This window comes from Acipenser ruthenus, chromosome 1, assembly GCF_902713425.1.
Source record: "Acipenser ruthenus chromosome 1, fAciRut3.2 maternal haplotype, whole genome shotgun sequence".
NCBI lineage: Eukaryota > Metazoa > Chordata > Actinopteri > Acipenseriformes > Acipenseridae > Acipenser > Acipenser ruthenus.
The window spans coordinates 68,420,625-68,436,282 of record NC_081189.1 but is presented as its reverse complement, the minus strand read 5'-3'; the positions used below and the strand labels follow the sequence as shown (position 1 = coordinate 68,436,282).

The window sequence follows — 15,658 nt, the reverse complement described above, 5'->3', positions numbered from 1 at the left end:
TACTGTTCATTATTGTACATGCAAAACTACCCTTATAGTCAGAAATTTTTCGTGACGTAGCACCCCCAGTCAGAAAGCAACAGCTATCTTATTTTGATAGAAGTATTCCTTAGGTGCTTATCTAGGGTGGATGTGGTAGCAAGGTATGCCAATGCAAGATTTTTGTATCCATGTCAAAACAACATTTTGCGCAAGTGAAAAGGCCGCAAAAATGTACTTAAGTTGTCAAAACAAGTTTGAAAGTAAAGTTTGACCAATAAAATGGGATTTTAACAATTTTTAACAAAACACATTTAGTCATGGAAAGGTTTCTTTGACACAAATTATTACTAATTTATCTTAAAAGACAAAACACATTCTAGTTTGACAACAATTATTAAGGCATATTACTTAAAGCATGTTAATGCATAGACTATTACATTACACAAACGTTTTAAATACTGTATTCATTATAATACAAGCCAGGTATACTATTGCACATTCTTCTTCTTCTTCTTCTTCTTCTCTTAGCAGACGCCCTTACCCAGGACGACTTCCACTTGTATACAAAAAATACATATCAAGAATTATAGTTCAATTAAGAGCAAGATACAAAATACAGTGACTTCAGTCCAAATAAGAGCAAATACAAAACACAGTACGATTTGATATTGGTGGAGTGAGTGGAGCAGTGGAGTAGCGTGGGAGAAGCGAGGCAGAAAACACCAGGCGAGCAGCGGAGTTCTGGATGAGATTGAGCGGATGGGTGGCGGACACAGGGAGGCCAGCCAGGAGGGAGTTGCAGTATAGGCGGGAGAGTACCAGGGCCTGGACGAGGAGTTGTGTGGAGTAGTTGGTGCGAACAAAACACTAATAGCCAATGGACTCCCTCTCAGCAATGAGCAACTTGACAGTATATATGTGTGTGTCTAGCCTTTTTCAATATATATGCCATATGCTACACATCTACATCTGAATCATCTGTAGTGTCAGACTCATCTGGATCCACACTGGCAATTTTATGAGGATTATAAACCCTCACCACCAGTACACAAGCAAGCCTGTGTGCATGTCATGCTCTGTCTGAAACAACTGCAGCTGCGCTCACGCTTGACTTTTTTATACACACATATAATGAGTTCCAGGAGTGCTTCAGGAGTCTCTCATTAGTGTTGGAGAAATATGTCATCCTTGTCATGATGCCAACCATTTCCAGTTGGCGAGGAGATGTCAGGCTGAGCCTCCAGGGCATGGTTCCAGATAAGGGTCTGGTCATTTGTGCACTTGGTATGTTGCAGATCATAAGCTGGGGGGAGGGCTCCATTCCGGGCCTGTTTGCGACAGAAAAGCTTATATCGCACACCATTTACATCTGCTGAGTCAGCCGTTGGGTCATAGAGAACCTGGCTTTGTCCTTCACACCAGTACAAAACCAAAGCTCTTGAGTTGCTTCCAATTTGTGAATAAATTGTACACAGAGAACTGCAACATCAGTGTCTAGAGACCACACCACTACACAAGGGTATTCTTGTGAAACATGTGCAACATGAAGTAGAATCTGACTATCTGCTTCTTCGTTGCATGAGAATAGATCTTGGTCTACAACTCCATGTGAAGTGACCATGCAAGCAATGAGGCCATCCTTGAATCGACCTGCAATAATCATTTTCAGAGCTGGGCCAGAAAAGTTTCTGTCATATCACACCATGATTCTGACAGGGATTTTGCCAGATGTTCTCTATTCTTGGGATCTCCAGTTAACTTACTGTACTGAATTGGGATGTTAGATGCTGGCAATTGATACAGTGACTGTTTCTTTTTCTAATTCAGGTAATAGCGCTTCGCAGTTTTGTTCAGGGTACCATCAGAGTGTGCTAGAGAATATGGAACTGTGGAACGCTCATGTGTGAAACCTTCCTTCAGATCAACCTCTCTTGTTTGTGCAACTACTACAAGACGGCTAAACAACGCCCTGTCTACATTGATAGTCACTGTCTTATCACTACTTGCTTTTGATTTGATCTTCTTAGGTTAGAGATGAAAATGTCTTGATGTTGAGTTTGTGCAATGGTTCAAAGAATCCAGTGATATTTGAATTTAGTATAAACTGTTTAATTGCTTTGATTCCTGTGTCATTTGCAGTAACAAGCTTGGTGACAACCTCTGTGGGTGCAACAATGCCAGTTGCAGTGCTGGTGAGTGCTATCAAGTCAGTATTCAAATCAAATGGGTTTTTCATGGAGTTGGTGATGGCGTTAACCATCTTACTTACATCTCCATCTCGTTGCATGCGACATGGTGCAGCCTCCTTATGGTTTCTTTGAGTCTACCATATCACAGGAAGTTGTGATAGTGGAGTGCTCATGAACAGTGATGAACCATTTGGCCAAAGCTCCTGGATTTAAAGTTAAACCCACTATACCCCCCTTTTACTTTACTATCACAGTTTACTGTTTGTTCAAGTGCCATGTCTGTCCAGACTTTGCTGAATTTATTGCTAGACCAAGCCAAGGGCAAGATTTCCTTGCACAAACTGCTCATGAACTTCAGGGGCATGATCTGGCAGAAGCTTCATATCACTAATGTATGCAGATGCCCAGCGGGCGTAGTTGATGCGGTTAAAAGTACAAAAATAGTGGTAGAAGTTGCTATTCCAGAATTGCGGAATCTGTGTCATGCAACCTGTACATTCTTGAGGGAACTGGGAAGGTGTTGCTGTTCGACTTGTTGCGTCGTTGTTTGATAGCACATTTTGACATTCCTGGAGCTTGCTGTTGATGAGGTCTACATCACAATCAATCTCATTGTCTTGTACCTAGTTACAAAATGCCTGCCACCTCAGTCTGGACAGAGCCTCCATTACGAGCTTGTGGTTCCCTCACTCCACAGTTGTATGATTTCCCTTTAAGGGGATCACTTGCTGTGTTGCTACCATACATCTGCGATTCTATGAGGATGTCTTCCAGACCACTCTCTTCATACTTCTTTCCAATTACAGCCAGAAATATCTGTGATATGTGGAAAAACCACCCATTCTCAAGATTGTTTTCTGAAATTCCTCCGGGCACGTCCACTGAATCTCTTTTGCCTTACAATATATAGCCTCATCAAATGTCAAGGCACTGTAATCTTGGCCAAGTATCCTAGATATCCTGCAGTCGTTCTTCATTACAGTGAAAACTGTACTTCATTCAGTTGGTGATGCTGGCAGCACTGGACAGTACCCATAGATATTGGCGCATACCTGTCAACCTTTTTGAGCCCAGCTTGTATACCAGAGCTTTCAAACCCTTAAGGAATGCTTCCAAACCTTAAGAAATTCAGCTCTGACTCAAAAAATATGAAAGAAAAAATACAGAACTTCTCCCAGTTTATTAATTGAAATCTGCAGAAAAAAAGCTTTTTCATAATTTGCTGTGTTCATTATTATGATTAACATCTTTAACATTATAACATAACATTAGAACATTAGAACCATCGTCCATAACGAACATGGGTCAAGCTGAAGTCCAGTGTATCATGGTGCAGGGGTTAAACATGAGCTTTGTTGTAGTCACTTGTAGCTTCCTTGGCTGTTTCACGAATTGCTGGGGTTACTTTTTTATGGCTCTTGTCGTACTGAACAGAAGCTGCAATTTTCACATTCTTCTTACATGGAATACAAAGCGCATAATCCCCGCCGTCAGGAGAAGCCATGAAATTCAGGTTTGTCTTCCCATTCTTTAAGGTACCGACCACTGTACAACTTTCCAGTTTTGTGTTTTTTTGTTGGCGGTGGCATTTTTGCGAACTGCTTCAGCCTTTTTTGAAGGAAGCAATCACTGACTTGCGTGCTCTGCGTGTTTTTCCCTGACCTTAAGGTTTTGATTTGCCTGTAAGATTTTCATCTTACGACACAAACCCTGTAAGAAAGTAGCTGACAGGTAGTTAACGTTGGTATGGTAGATGAAATCATCACATTAAAAGCTGTCCATCCTGGTGTTTGCGGAGCATTCACCTTTTCAAAATCAACCTCAAATAGCTTGGTTGGGCAGCATCTTAAAATGAGCTATTGTAGATCAAGGTTGGCAGTTTGTCGGCAAGTACTTTTCCCACAAGAATGGGTGTAGGGTGTCTGCCAAGAGGATTGTACTCCAGAATGGCTTGGCACATTGCAGTTTCAAGTGATTGTCTTTTGTGGTGTTATTTTCTTTGTTTGAAACTGAGCTGCCACTGTGCAAAAGCTACCTTCTGGAATTGTGGGAGTCTGACGCTGATATACTACACTAGTTGTGGCAGGCAGAGCCCTGTCGCTGGTTCCTGTTCCTCATTTATATCGTTATTGTCTGCAGCAAACTGAACAAACTTGCCATGCTGTATGTTTGATGGAATTATGATATTATTATTATTATTTATTTCTTAGCTGACGCCCTTATCCAGGGCGACTTACAATTGTTACAAGATACCACGTTATTTGTACATACAATTACCCATTTATACAGTTGGGTTTTTACTGGAGCAATCTAGGTAAAGTACCTTGCTCAAGGATACAACAGCATTGTCCCCACCAGGGATTGAACCCACGACCCTCCGGTCAAGAGTCCAGAGCCCTAACCACTACTCCACACTGCTGCCCTTATTATATTGTTATATTATTATATATTGACCCGTGGCAGCTTTTTCATGCTGATCCATTGCAATACATGTGTCAAACAAACAAGATGCTGATAAAAGGCAGGTGTATTAATAAAAATATATTAAAAAAGTAAACATGAAGAAATAATAAAAATATTTACAACATTTAGTAAATAAAAGAAGTTTGATTTACTTTGATTATCTGCAATGATAGCGTTCTACTGTCTTTAGCGCAGTAAGGGTTGGTCCAAAATAGGTTGTTTAGCACTGATCTTAATGGACAATTATTCTGATTGGCAACAGGCAGAAATTAAATCTAGACATGCTAGGGAAAGAAATGATACCAAAAAACCTTAGTCTGATGGGGGTGCAGCCAACTCAAAAACAAAGGGCTTTCTGAGTTTTGGCTCATGGACTAGAAGCAATTAAAAAAATGACATTGTGTAAGCATTTCATAAATGACAAATATAGACAAAATAACAAGCAGAGAAACTATTTAAAGTAAATCTATAAGCAATAATGAAATCAATATAGGATAAAACAATGTATAATTATACACATGTTAAAGGAGAGTCATAATTTTGACTTTTTCAAGAAATTCGTGATGACAATTTTACATGATTTAGAAAAGCATCTATATTTCTCAAAGTTACCACTGCATAATACCACCTCCCCCCCACTCCCCTAAAATTTCTCCTGGGGGTTCATCCCTTCAAAAAATGTGTTAAACCTTTTCTGTAGGGGGGGTGCTATGAATTTCAAATTTAGGAGGGGTTTTCCATTTGGGCCCTCAGACTATTAAAAAAACTTTACCACAGTATTTTTGCAGTTTTACAATGCTTTTCCCATGGTTATACTGTGCATTTACCATAGTTTACACTGTTTTACCATGTTAAATAATATGCTGTACCATACCTTGCTATTCTGTACAGTGCTAACCTACTGTATGCTTTACCATGCTTTCATTATGCTTTGTATTAAACTTTCTGATGCTGTTACTATGGTAAACGTTTATAAGGGTATACAGGAAATAAACATAGTGAAATTCATAATTTTTACAGTGGTTGTCAAAATTTTACTCTTAACAGTTGAAGGTTATGAGTGCAGCTGAACTAAAGTAACAAAAGTAACAAATAATGCAATACATAATTTATAATAAATACCTTCAATTTATATCTTGTCAAAGTATACACTATTATTCTAGTCACAGGCTTGGTTTCTGAGCTTAAAGCCTTTCATTTTAGAAAATAGTATTTGTGGGCTAGCATTTTAAAGATTAACATTTTACTCTGAATAATTTAACGCTCTCTAAAGTTCATTACCTGAAGTATTTAATGTGCAGTCGCAGTTTTATTGAACAGACAATTGAATGTCTTTTTTTAATCGAGCTTTATAAGCAAGCTGACACGGTGGCCTGATCTTGGAAGGTTGCTCTCTTTCTCTTTTTCTCTCTTTCGCGCTCTTTCTCTTTTTTTCCCCACAATGGTCCGTTACGTACTACTGATCAAAGCCCAGATCTGGAAATCATTTTTGAGCAGAAGTTGAGAGCGTTACAAGTCAATTCGTTTTTGACTGTTGGTACTGTAAAGGGTTCATAGTATTTGTGGATATTGCTTGTCCTTCTGATATTTGATACATCACGTTGCAGGTTTTTTGTCATATTTGGTAAAGGCTATGTGGAAGGGTGGTGGGCAATTCACTGACACACACAGGAGGCAGAAGGCTTATTTGCAACGCCGCACTGGTACCCAGTTTTATTATTTTCTTTGAGTTGGAGTTATTCTCTCTTTAGACCACAGAGGGCGGTGTTGTCTGTGGCCTGAATACGACAACGGTAGTCAGGCCTACAGTAATACCAATACAGGTACAGTCCAATGCTTTCGCACTCACAGGTGCTCAAAGAATAATGAAAACAAAAGGCGAAAGAAAAAGGGAAAATAAAACTACAAAATAAGGTGCTGCACTCTGCAGCGTTACCCCGACCTTCGCTATCCATATGGCCCAGGTCTCTCTGCTTTCCCAGAGAGCTACTGTATGGTAGCTCTCTGGGAAAGCAGAGAGCTACCATACAGTAGCTCTCTGCTTTCCCATGCTTTCACTATGCTTTATTACACTATTTTTACTGTGTGTTTTTTTTTTTTTGTGTACCCCTGTACAGTAACAGGAGGCATGGGAAAACCATGCAGTCAGTGCAGGGAGACTGGCTGACAGCCTATGGGCAGAACTCAAAAGAAAAGAAAAAAAAAAAAAGTTTCTGGCAGGGAAGTGACTGCATTAACTGCAGTTGTAGATAGTGAAATGAAAACGTCTTTCAGGTCTCCAGCATGTGACTTCCTATTTCTCTAAAGATACTTCCTAGAGACTCCCTCGGCTGCTGGAACAGTGTGGTCTTCACAGCTGCGCTCCAGGCTTGTAGCAGATCTGCTGCTCTCACTCTCCCGGTGTCTGCGCTCTCATCTCTTGTGACTTTAGTTTTTGTTTTGCGTATTCTTGTGCGAAGGTTTCCTACTGTTTCTTGTCTTTTTAGAGTGCAGGGAGCTTGCAGCAACAACCCGAGAGAGGAAGCCTAATGCAGTTGTTCAGATCTCTGTGATAAACACACAGCAGCAAAGTTTGACTGTTTTCTCCAGCACGGAAATAGTGGAGGTGAGTCTGTTTTGTTTTTTTCCCACTCCTGTATTATACACTCAAGCATAGTGTTCAGAGTAGACCGAGCTCATGCTATCCATGACAGGCAGCTGTTCTTTTTCCCTTTTAATCATACACCTAAGTGCATTAATCAGTGGTTGGCAACAGCTTTCTTTTCATGATTAAACTTGTCTGTGTTTGTGGGAATTTTATAAAGCAGACGTAGCCTCTCACATTGCTACTCAAAGGCAGATGTGTTTCTCTCTGCTGGGTTGTTTTATTTAAAAAAGTTGTTTGGTGTTTAAATTGCACAGAGAGATGAAGCCAAACTATTGTTTGAAAGCTATGGATGTTTGCAGTTTTGCCTGAAATGACCAGTTTTCTTGTGTGGGGATCCTGTCTGGTGTGCAAGTGCTTTGCTTTCTCTTTTGGAAGCTAAAACCCTGGTGGCTGAGCAAAAAAAAAAAATGTGTTCATGTTTACCTACTTTCAAAAAGAGGGTATGTATGTCTGTTAAAATCTGTTGCATGTGGTTTGATTTCTAAAGTTCTGACACTTTAGTATGTTAATTGAGTGAATTTTAACAATTCTTATTTTCAAATCGTTAGCCTTTTATTTCTGTTAAAACTTCTCAAAGTTTCTAAAGATTTAATTTAAATCTAATATCTATACAGTGCAGTTTTTGTTGGTAGGCTACTTGTTAAAAATGCTAGAATGATTTACAGTAACAGGGCTGGATTCACTGTGGTTGAGAAGCTATTTTGCTTTGAAATATTATAAAAGATCCAGCAGTTTTGTTCAAATTGCAAAGAGGCTGTGTTTTTCCCACTGTCTTTAATTGTTCACCAGAGTGAAGAGGCAGTTGTTGCAAACCCATACATTATGAAGGAAATGACAGGTGCCCAAGAGTTTCTTTTCAACACTTCATTCTTTAGATAGCCCACTAATCTAGCTGTCGGGATTTAAACCTTTGGGCACCTTGTGACTTGAGGCTGTGTAATTCAAAGCCGACCACTTGCTGTTGCCCTCAGTCTCAGAAGATTGTGATTGCTGTAAAAATGTTCAGATGTGCACAAGGGGTGAAAAATAAGATTGTCAAAGGAGTCAGCTCATTTCATGTGAAGAGGATGACACAGTTTCTATACAGGAACCAGAATCTTTCTTTCAAAAACCTCTGGGTGATGGTGGTGGCGAGGTGGGAAACAGTGGTGCTGTATAACTAAATATATATATTACAGCTTCCAGAAAGAAGGGAAAAACTTCTGTTCGATTAGATTAGGTTCCAACACGTGGGGAAATATCACACAGTTTTACCATTGACTACTTAGGACTACAGGTATGTTATGTACCAAACTTGCATTTGTCAAGGGCAGACTAGGGGAAAAAACATTTTTGTAATACTCAACATTAATAAGCTCCTGCAATAAAAAATCAACATCTTGTGTGGATTAACAGCAGTGAATAATCACAAGATGTTGGTTTTTGGTGATACTTTGACTTTCACTATAGAAGTAAAAAAGTGGAAAGAGTAAAAGCTTTCTTCCACACAATTGCTCCTTATGACCAGCATGAACAGTTGTCAATTAGAACCATTTCACTCCGTTCTTTTAGCAGTAAGCATTTAAGCATAGAAAAAGACAAACTGTAATAATATTTTCCCTTTCTGTCTGTCTCCTTTTAAACATATTGTGGCAATGTGCCCCGCCCCTGTGTGCATGTGTTGGTTATGTGTTGTATGTTGCGTGTGTTAATGTTGCTGTATAGAGATTGGTACACGGAATATAAACGGGTCTGTGTTTCACGTGTGATTTAAATTGTATATTTGTATTTAGGCACGGGATTGCACATCACTGCATGTGCATTTAAAGTATAGTATGTGAGCATGGGGTTGCACAGAATTAATTCACGTGCTGGGATTCAAGTGAATAATTAATTAGTAATTGAATCCCAGCACAACAGTATATATAGATGCACATTTCTTTCACTCAGGGTTGGGTGTTTGAGAGTGGAGAACGGGAGAGAGAGAGAGGAGTTAAAATAAGTAAAAGAAAAGTAAATATAAGTGTTGTACTCACCGTGTTTGTTTGTCTCCGTGCACAGTTTAAGTGTTAGTTTGTTTTGTTTGTCTGTTTATTTTGGCGTAAGTTTCGTGTCCTGTTTTGTGTTTGTGTTTGTTTGTTCAACCTTTTTATTTTTCTGTTCTGTTTATTAAATGCTGAGCGAAACCATTCGCTCAGCTCCACCAAACCACACCTCTCTGTTGTTTTATTTCCTGCTTCTGGTCTGACGCCACCCACTCCGGCTGTCTTTGTGACACATATCTATACAAATAAGTAGGTTGATCTAAATTAGAGCAATATTTACAACCATAATTCTACCAGCTAGCACTAAGATAGGTTTCAGAGTCGGACATGCTTACGCAATTAGGTGATTATCACATTGGCACGTATATTCTTTTCTTTTTTACTAAAGTAAAACATACTTTTGAGAATTTAGGCCAATTTGAATACATGCCACAGCGTCAAATAGTCACAGCACTATTGGATTCCTAACTCTACAGGTGAAAATAGCTCCCACTTGGCCTGCCGCCTGCATTAGTTGATCGGTTAAATTTGTACATTTTGTGAAATATATTCATATATTCATTTGTCAGTAAGGTGAGTGGTGTGGGTGAAAATAACAAGTCAAAACAACAGTTTTACTTTCAAAACTGGACAGCTTTATTTGTTCACTCGCCCCCGGATTGCAGTCCCAAACACAAAATAAAGAAAACAATTATTCCTCTTCGCTCCCATTGCTCCGTCTCAGGCTCCAGTGCGGTACTGGTGCAAGTGCGTGTTGTTGTGCTGTGCAGGGGTGATTGTTCCAGGGGTGTGTGCTGGCTCTGCGGCTTCAGCTCTCGAGTTAATCCTCTGCAACAACAAGACATAAAACAAAAACAGCAGCACTCGTGCTGGATTAGCATTCAGCGTAAGGGTCCGTACACACGTAGCTGCATCCCCTTTGTACTGCCAAACTCCTCCCTGTGATCAGTGCGGCGCCCCGCTCTCTCCAATCACTGCCCGCGCCACAGCTGATCACAATAGAGTTGTTCCACAGTTCCACTATGTCCTTCCCCCAAAATGGCCGACTTCCGGTGTTGTCTTACCCTTGAGAAGGCGTACCACCAATTTTTATCTAGCGCCCTGATGAAGAGGTAGATTTGCAGCTTGGATTCCTTCTCTGATCATCACATCATTAGAAATGGGTTTAGAAGTCCTATAAATGTGATAAGTATTTGTCTTCCATTGAATTGATGCGGCAGAATACAGTGTCTGCAACAACCATTCTGTATATAAAAGGTTACTTATTGTAGATGCACTACTTTGCAATTACAGAACAAAAGCTAAAACATTATTAGGTTTGAAATGCAACGATATGGGAAATGCTCTGTCTCGCTCATTAAATTGCTTCAATTTTTCTGTCCAGATATTTTCTCTCTGATTTAATCAACACATGTTATCTTGGTTCTGCTGCTCAGGTCTCTTCTGCCCCCGGCTCTCCATCCCCCTAGAGTAAGAGTTCAGAGGAAAAGGAAGCACAGCTGTAAACAGGCTGGCTTTGAACATAAACTGTTTATCACGACAGGTTATTAACTGCATTGACAAATGGGTACGGGGCCACATGAGGGCAGTCTCCTGGACTCCTGGGGGATTTCTTATATTTACAGTACAGTACATGCGCAATATACTTTTATAGTGAGAAGTTCTCATTCGCATCCATTGATTCAGAGTTATTTTTTACTGTGGCAAGAATAAGAAGAAATATATATATATAGACACACACACACACACACACACACACACACACAGAGTATTGCAAATGGCTCTGCACAGCTGTTACCTTACTCAGACAGGACTGTTTTTCTTTTGGCTCATAGGGAACAAGAGACCCACTGTTCCTGACCGGTGTGACTTTCCCACCAGAATACCCCATCTGTGATGGAACTCGGTTCAAGCTAACAGTCTATGATGTCAAGGATAAATCCCCAGAAATTGTAAGTAAATGCAATCTTTCATAATTTCCTCAAAGGTATGTGATTCATGTTAATACAGGAACAAAGCAAGGCAAAATTAATGAGTCACACTGTGCTATTAGTTAGTGAGCGGTACTTTTTCCTTGTTACAGGTTTCTAAGGGTCCATGAGGCAGACAGGCAACAGCACACTTGTCTTTGGGCTATATATATATATATATATATATATTTATATATATATATATATATATATATATATATATATATATATATATATATATATATATATATATATATATATATGTATATATATATGTATATGTATGTGTGTGTGTATATATATATATATATATATGTATATATTTGGCGGTGTTACTGAAGTTTTCATCGAGGCATAAAAGTAAATTTTTTGGAACTGTGCCATTCAGTGATTGTATAGTACAAAAACATATGACTCAGGTTAAGATAATCAGGCTTCAGATTATCTGTCCACAAATATAATTTAAATCACATTGCTTCCCTCCCTGTGTTTTTTTTTTTTTTTAAATAAGATTTAACAAAAGCCTTTCTGTGTAAGAATCAGAGCTATAGCTAAGTTAAACAGGAACCCAAAGCATGCAGATTTATACTGTGAGTTTATCAAATAAAATGTGTTTATCCCATTGCAGTACATAATATAGCTCTGCATGACACATATCAGCTTTATTTGTTACTGGGATGCTGCCACCCACCACCACATAATAGTTAAAATAACAGTGATGTTTAAGAAATACAGTATGTGGTTTAAAGTTTCTTCATTTAGATCCATTCTCAAAAGAAGCTCTTGAGAGGATAGTGCCCACCACAACCATCATTTAAACAACAATACTACATATTTTTGTTTGAAGATTGAGATGCTTAATGTCCCTGTCAATACTATATAAAAAGCTTGTTTTCCCCTAGTTTTCTGTTTCGGACTTAAAGGGGATATACTTTTGTGCACACATTTATTTATATTTGTACATACATAGTTTAATTACAGATGCTCTTGGAACAGCGATCACTTTATTTCCCTATCTGTAACATTCTTAGTGCAGTGCATGTAACTTCTGATCTGATAGGAAACATTTTGAAATGAATGGAGCAAAGATGTGGATTAAGTGCCTTGCACCAGAACAGACAACAGTGGTAGGCCAGTTCCTTGTTAGTGTGAAATGTACATTTAAAGTTTGGTCATGGTGTCAGTTTTTGCAGTGCAAAGAGTCCTGGTTATGAGCACTCCTTACATATATTTTTATTGCATTTCTGTTGCCATGATGAACACCCCTAATACCCTAAAGCTCTTGTATGTCGCCTCCTGGTCCACTTTCATGCTCTACAGATGGAAATTGCTATGCTGTAGTACTGTAAACCCCTTCATATCTGTGGCCTCTTATTTTTAAGCCATTTTCTAAGAAACGCAGAATTAGACACCATCAGTTTCATTGACAAAGGATACACAGCAAAATGTATGTATTGTGTTAGTATACAGTTCAGTTTGCAATTAGCAGCCACTGTAGCTCATGGACTTTTTGACGAATTATATTAAATTAATGGCACTTAAATAAAGTGGACAGTTTTATTTATACAGAAGTACTGTATATGTTTCACTTTGATACAGTTTCTGGAAACACATAATCGCTTATTGTGTCGTTCAGCTCTATCAGTCTTTTTCCTTGCCCCCTCCCTGACAAACACTTCCAGTGGCTTTTCAATCAAGATGAGTAGTTTCATCTAGCCACAGCTCACAATTAGCCTCCCCTTTGTACGGGCCAAACCAACATATCTTAATGTTGCTGCTTTGTTAGTACACCTGGGCTACATACAATTGACCTGCAAGCGGTACTTTACAATGGAACTGAGGTCAGGAGTAGTTCCTTCAGAAAGGACAAATCTGAATTTTAGGTATGTATAATTGATCTAAACACCACTGTTGTTCATATCATTACGATGGTGCCCTTTGTGTAGAAATGTTATGACAATCAAACATTTATAGTGCATTTGAGGAGTCTGGGGTCATAGTTATAAAATCAATGTTTTTTACATTTGACATCCTTTTACATCAGTTTAATAAACAACCATTTTCTGCTAGATGTATAATCCCAAGTAATTTCAGTTAGTCATTTACTAAAATGCCTCTTAGCCTTAGAAGTGCTGTGGGCTCATTTAAGTCTCCCGTTTTCTGTCAGTGAAGTCCTTAGAAAGATTTCTTTTTTTTTTTTTTTTTTTTTTTTAATGATTCGTCAGCCATTCAAATTGATTTTGAAGGATGTTTTACCAACACTGTTACAGGATGATAAACAGCTATGGCCAAAAGTATTGCATCACCTAGAATTTTAGGATTGAAACATTAATAAAAACATTTAAAAACTATATGAACATAATTTAGATATTTTATTTAACATCATGTAATTAAAGAAACAAAATGATATAGCAGAAGTGTACTGGAAGCCGTAATAGTAGTACAGTATTTCATGTTAGATATTGAAATGTCACTTTTTTAAATGGTCAGTTTTTCGGTAAGTATATGGAAAACTACAAAGCGGTATGTAATTCAATATGTTAACGTAACATTATTCAACAGGTTTCATTCAACTTTATGAAGCAAAATTAGTTCATTCTATAGGGTGATACCAATTTTTTGGCCTCCAAGGTCATTTTTGAGGAATGCAAACGGCTGTTAAGGCTGTCTTGTTTACAATGGTGTCAGCTGGCATCGTCTAGTGTTTGTCTGTTGTGTGAAAGGAGGTGATCCTGGAAAGAAGGAAGTAGGAGCTCAGTGTACCTCTCCAGTTCCAAACCCCAATGCTATTCTAAGCTTGTTGTGTAGAAATGGGGAACTTAGTTGCTGCTGAACTACAGATTGGGGAAGATTTCTTATTCAGTAGTACATGGTTTGTAGGTGCTCTGTGCCCATTTGTGTGTGTCAAGGAGTTTTACTGGTGAGTAGTGCTGTTCCAACTTAATATACATACAAGTTATAACAGCCTATTAAGGGACCCTGTCAAAAATATTTTTCTAGACAGGTTTCTAAGATATATTTTCTTAGGATTCATCTGAGTGGTTACTGTAGAATGGCAGGTTTATTGCATGGTTGTAAAATGACCTATCAAGATATATCAAAGTTTTATATCAAACAGCATTACGATTGAATTTTCAGTAAAGATAAAGAATCAAACCTGAGGATGACATAGATTTCATGGAGAAATGGAGTAATTATAATATATTATCCCATTACAGTCTTCACCGTCATTCTTTTTAGGGCAAAGCGTCAAATCACATGCTATGTAAATAATGTTTCTGTGTGGGATGATTTCACTGCTTGCTTTAAAAACATAACAACATTACACATGTCTGAGCCACACTGGAAGAAACAGATATCTTACATATGGCTGGAATAAATCTATGACATTTTGCAGTCAGTGGTTAGAAACTAATCATGAAATACACAATTGTGTTTGCTTGTCAGCAATGAAAATATACAGCAGCAATAAAGGGAACACCACATTTGTTCTACCAGTTTTTCAAGTGACATTTAATTTAAGCACAGAACATAGCTGTTTATTTTCATATAAAATACTTCTGCACACAGTAAGTAAATTATTATTTTAGCAATTACATGTAACAGCATATGTTTGCCACGCACACATGCTTTCTTTTTGAGTACTTAAAACAGAATGTACATTTGTATACCACATTTTGAAAACTGCACACAGATAAGCATACATCTCTTCAAGTTCTGCTTAAGCCTTCTTTATTGGCTACTGGGAAGTCAGGGTGGGGAAGGATCATTTGGAGGGGCAACTTTCTCAGAGACTGAAGATTGTCAAATGAGGAGAACCAAGAAAAAAGCAGTAGATTGAAAAAAGGATACACTTTACAGTGCCATTAATATGTCATGGTCTTAGTAATAATAATAATAATTACAAATCATCCATATATTATATATATATATATATATATATATATATATATATATATATATATATATATATATATATATATATAAAATATATGGATGAAGGCTGTATTTGCATCCTATACATAATATACTTGAACTTTGACCCATTCACCTCCTCAAGACCATCACTTTCAATTGAAACACAAAATGTCTTGACAACACCCACATTACAGAAATGTTCGTTAATGATCAACAAAATGAGAATAAGTTTTTAAAAAAACAAAACAAAAAAAAAAAAAAAACATGATGTAAAGCTGGTACATTCGTATCTCAGAGAAACTGGAGAGGAACGGGAAATTAAAACAAAGTAAAGGCAATCATCCAAATAAAGCTGAAGCACTAACGGATAACGACAGAGAAGGTCTGTACAGCACTGAAACACTACGATTAAAAAAAAAAACTAAACAAAAAAAAAACAAACAACTGTACTGCTGAACCTCGTCT

At 38.0% G+C, this 15,658-nt stretch overlaps 1 protein-coding gene across 5 annotated transcripts in view; it reads left to right on the top strand.

Moving 5' to 3' along the window:
• Positions 1-15,658, top strand: part of LOC117421560 (type II inositol 3,4-bisphosphate 4-phosphatase-like) — a 353,781-nt gene that overhangs the window by 187,474 nt on the left and 150,649 nt on the right. For 4 of the 5 annotated variants that reach the window (XR_009329315.1, XR_009329316.1, XM_059028317.1 and 1 more), the window contains 2 exons: positions 7,121-7,239; positions 11,141-11,257. Coding sequence is in view for 2 of the 5 variants with exons in the window: in XM_059028317.1 (XP_058884300.1) it covers positions 7,121-7,239; positions 11,141-11,257 (236 nt within the window). In the remaining 3 variants the exon portion in view is untranslated. Of the gene's footprint in view, positions 1-7,120; positions 7,240-7,567; positions 7,722-11,140; positions 11,258-15,658 lie in introns of those variants that run through there. The other variant, XR_009329317.1, reaches the window with a different exon arrangement.